Source organism: Coffea arabica, chromosome 5c (assembly GCF_036785885.1).
Source record: "Coffea arabica cultivar ET-39 chromosome 5c, Coffea Arabica ET-39 HiFi, whole genome shotgun sequence".
Lineage (NCBI taxonomy): Eukaryota > Viridiplantae > Streptophyta > Magnoliopsida > Gentianales > Rubiaceae > Coffea > Coffea arabica.
Window position 1 is genome coordinate 17,923,069 of NC_092319.1, and position 2,345 is coordinate 17,925,413.

General features: G+C 37.5%; 1 protein-coding gene across 1 annotated transcript; it reads right to left on the reverse strand.

Moving 5' to 3' along the window:
- Window positions 1-268: 268 nt before the first annotated feature.
- On the reverse strand, window positions 269-745 carry LOC113689233 (uncharacterized). Its single transcript, XM_027207034.1, has one exon. It carries the CDS (start codon window positions 743-745, stop codon window positions 269-271), a length of 477 nt encoding a protein of 158 aa, XP_027062835.1.
- Window positions 746-2,345: the final 1,600 nt, after the last annotated feature.

Below are 2,345 nucleotides of genomic sequence, written 5' to 3' on the forward strand. Positions count from 1 at the left end.
TCTTTTAGTGCCAAAGGGTGGAGGTGAGCATCGAATTTGGATTTGATAATTTAGGTGTTTGAAATCAGTAATTCCACTAATTTGCATATGGAAATTTTTGATATGTTTTGCACTCAAATTAGAAAACTCCGAATTCAATTTTGCTTTTTTTTAACGAAACCAGGATTTTATTCAAGCGAGGGGAAACAAACAAAAGCTGAAGGGCAGCCAAGCCTGACCTCGAGAACTGACTGATTAAGTTAAACTAGGAGTACTACTCCCTTACAGTCTAAGAGCGAACATAGGGAAATGACCTAGAGTCTAATGCCAGGACCAACCGTATAGAAGCTGGCAAAAAGGTAGGTGAAGTAAAAAGGGTGTCTGAACCAACTCGTAAAGCAGCCAACCTGTCCGCTGCTAAATTAGCTTCTCTAACTATATGTTGAACCTCCACATTCAAGATATCAAGAAGAAATTGAATCTCTCTTAGAACATTGCAAAGCGGCCACTTTGCAGTATGGGAAGACTTTACCAAGGCAACTAGGGCCTGTGAATCCACCTGGGCATGTATCAAAGAATAACCTTTGTCTTTGCAAAGACGAAGACCATGCAACAATGAAAGACCTTCCACCACCAATACATCCACATCGCCAAACTTCTTAAAGTATGCAAAGACCAATTTGCTGTTATGATCATAGAGGAACCCACCTCCCAAAGCTGTACACTCCACTAAACTCGCATCCAAATTCAATTCAAAAAAGCCCATCGGAGGTCTTACCCATGAACCTTACTGTGCCGAACCACTTTGGGGGCTTGTACTACTTGCGAAAATAAATAACAATTCGTGTCCCCACTAAAATGAGACGCTTCCAATACGTTAGCCCGCACGAGCTGCTCCAGGAATGAGTCTATCAGCCAGATCACATGTTGCACATAGACAGCACTCCTTTGAAAACACGCTTGATTACGTACTTTTCACAAAAACTAGCAAATCACTACCGGTAACCAAGACTTAATGTGAGATGATCTAACCAAGGGTAAATGTGAGAACCATCACCTAAAAATATAAATTCTCCTAAATCACTTGTATTGCCCTAAGACTAAATCAATTATGACATTTCCTTGCATTGCATTTCATTGCATTTTACAAGAATTGAAACATCTCCTTAAATTGGCATTATTTTATTTCACTATATACACTATGACCAAATACCCTTTTAATTGTGTTTGAGATTTTATGTGATAGTTTAAGGGTGTTATATTAGACATTTGATACATTTGGAGGGTAGCAACCTTATTTGGCAAAGTTTAAAGGAAGAATGGCCAAGATTGAGACAAGTGGCAAGACCCTAACCATTCAACTTATTTGACCAAGGAAATTAGAAGAATTTAAACCTTGTTGGCTCCATTTTCTCCTCCTTGTGGCCGACCATCTTAAGCTTCCAAGAGAAGATAAAAAAAACTCCATTTTCTTGCTTATAAACCCTAGCTTGATCTTTGAGCAATAATCAAAAGAGAAAGAACTTTAGTTAGTTGAGTAAGCTACCTTCAAGGCTAGTGTGTGATTCAAATTTGGAGCTCTTGTTTGGTGGAATTTTTGGTGATTCAAGTTTCACTTAAGAAAGGTAAATGATCCTTAAATCTTAGCTTTATTGTGTTATATCAAGTGTTTGAGGTTTTGATGACAACTAGAGGTTGAGTTGGGGTTGTTTGTGGTGAAATTTGTTAAGCTAAGTAAGTGGAAGTAGAGTTGGATGTTTAGCATGCCATGTGTTTGAGTATTTGTTTATGCTTTGTTTATGGTTTTTCTTGATGTATTAACATATTATGGATCCTTTTAAAGTTAGGGATAACTCTTGGAATGTTATTTAAATTAACTATAATGAAAGGATGGGGGTTGGTGTTGAATGTGAACTTGTGGACTATTTTCTTTTCTCTTTGCTGACCAGCCTTGGAGTGGAGGTTTCTCCTTGATTTTTGTGACGCATTGCACCTTAATTAAGCCTAAAAAACTTGGCTAAACATTGGTTTAACTTTAGGAGTGAGTTGAAATGGAAATGAAGCAAGTAAAGTGGTTGTTTTGGGCAAGTTAGTGGACTGTTTTGGTTCTTCTTTGTTGGCTAGACTGTTTTGGGTTCATTTAATCATTTTTTATGTTACATTTTAAGCTTCAATGGTGCTAGATAACTTGATCCCCTGTATATGAATTTTAGGAGATTGAATTGGATGTATTTGAGCCAAAACGAATGAAGTTGGCAAGAAGAAATAGGGTAACTTTGTTAGGATATTGAGCTGATCAGAACAGGAAAATCAGCCAATTTCCCCCAACCACTGGTATTGATAGGAGAGGAACTAGAGCTTAGATT

What these genes read in the sequence shown, in the direction of transcription:
- LOC113689233 (XM_027207034.1), bottom strand. Translation starts at nt 745, where the DNA reads ATGGGCTTTTTTGAATTGAATTTGGATGCGAGTTTAGTGGAGTGTACA.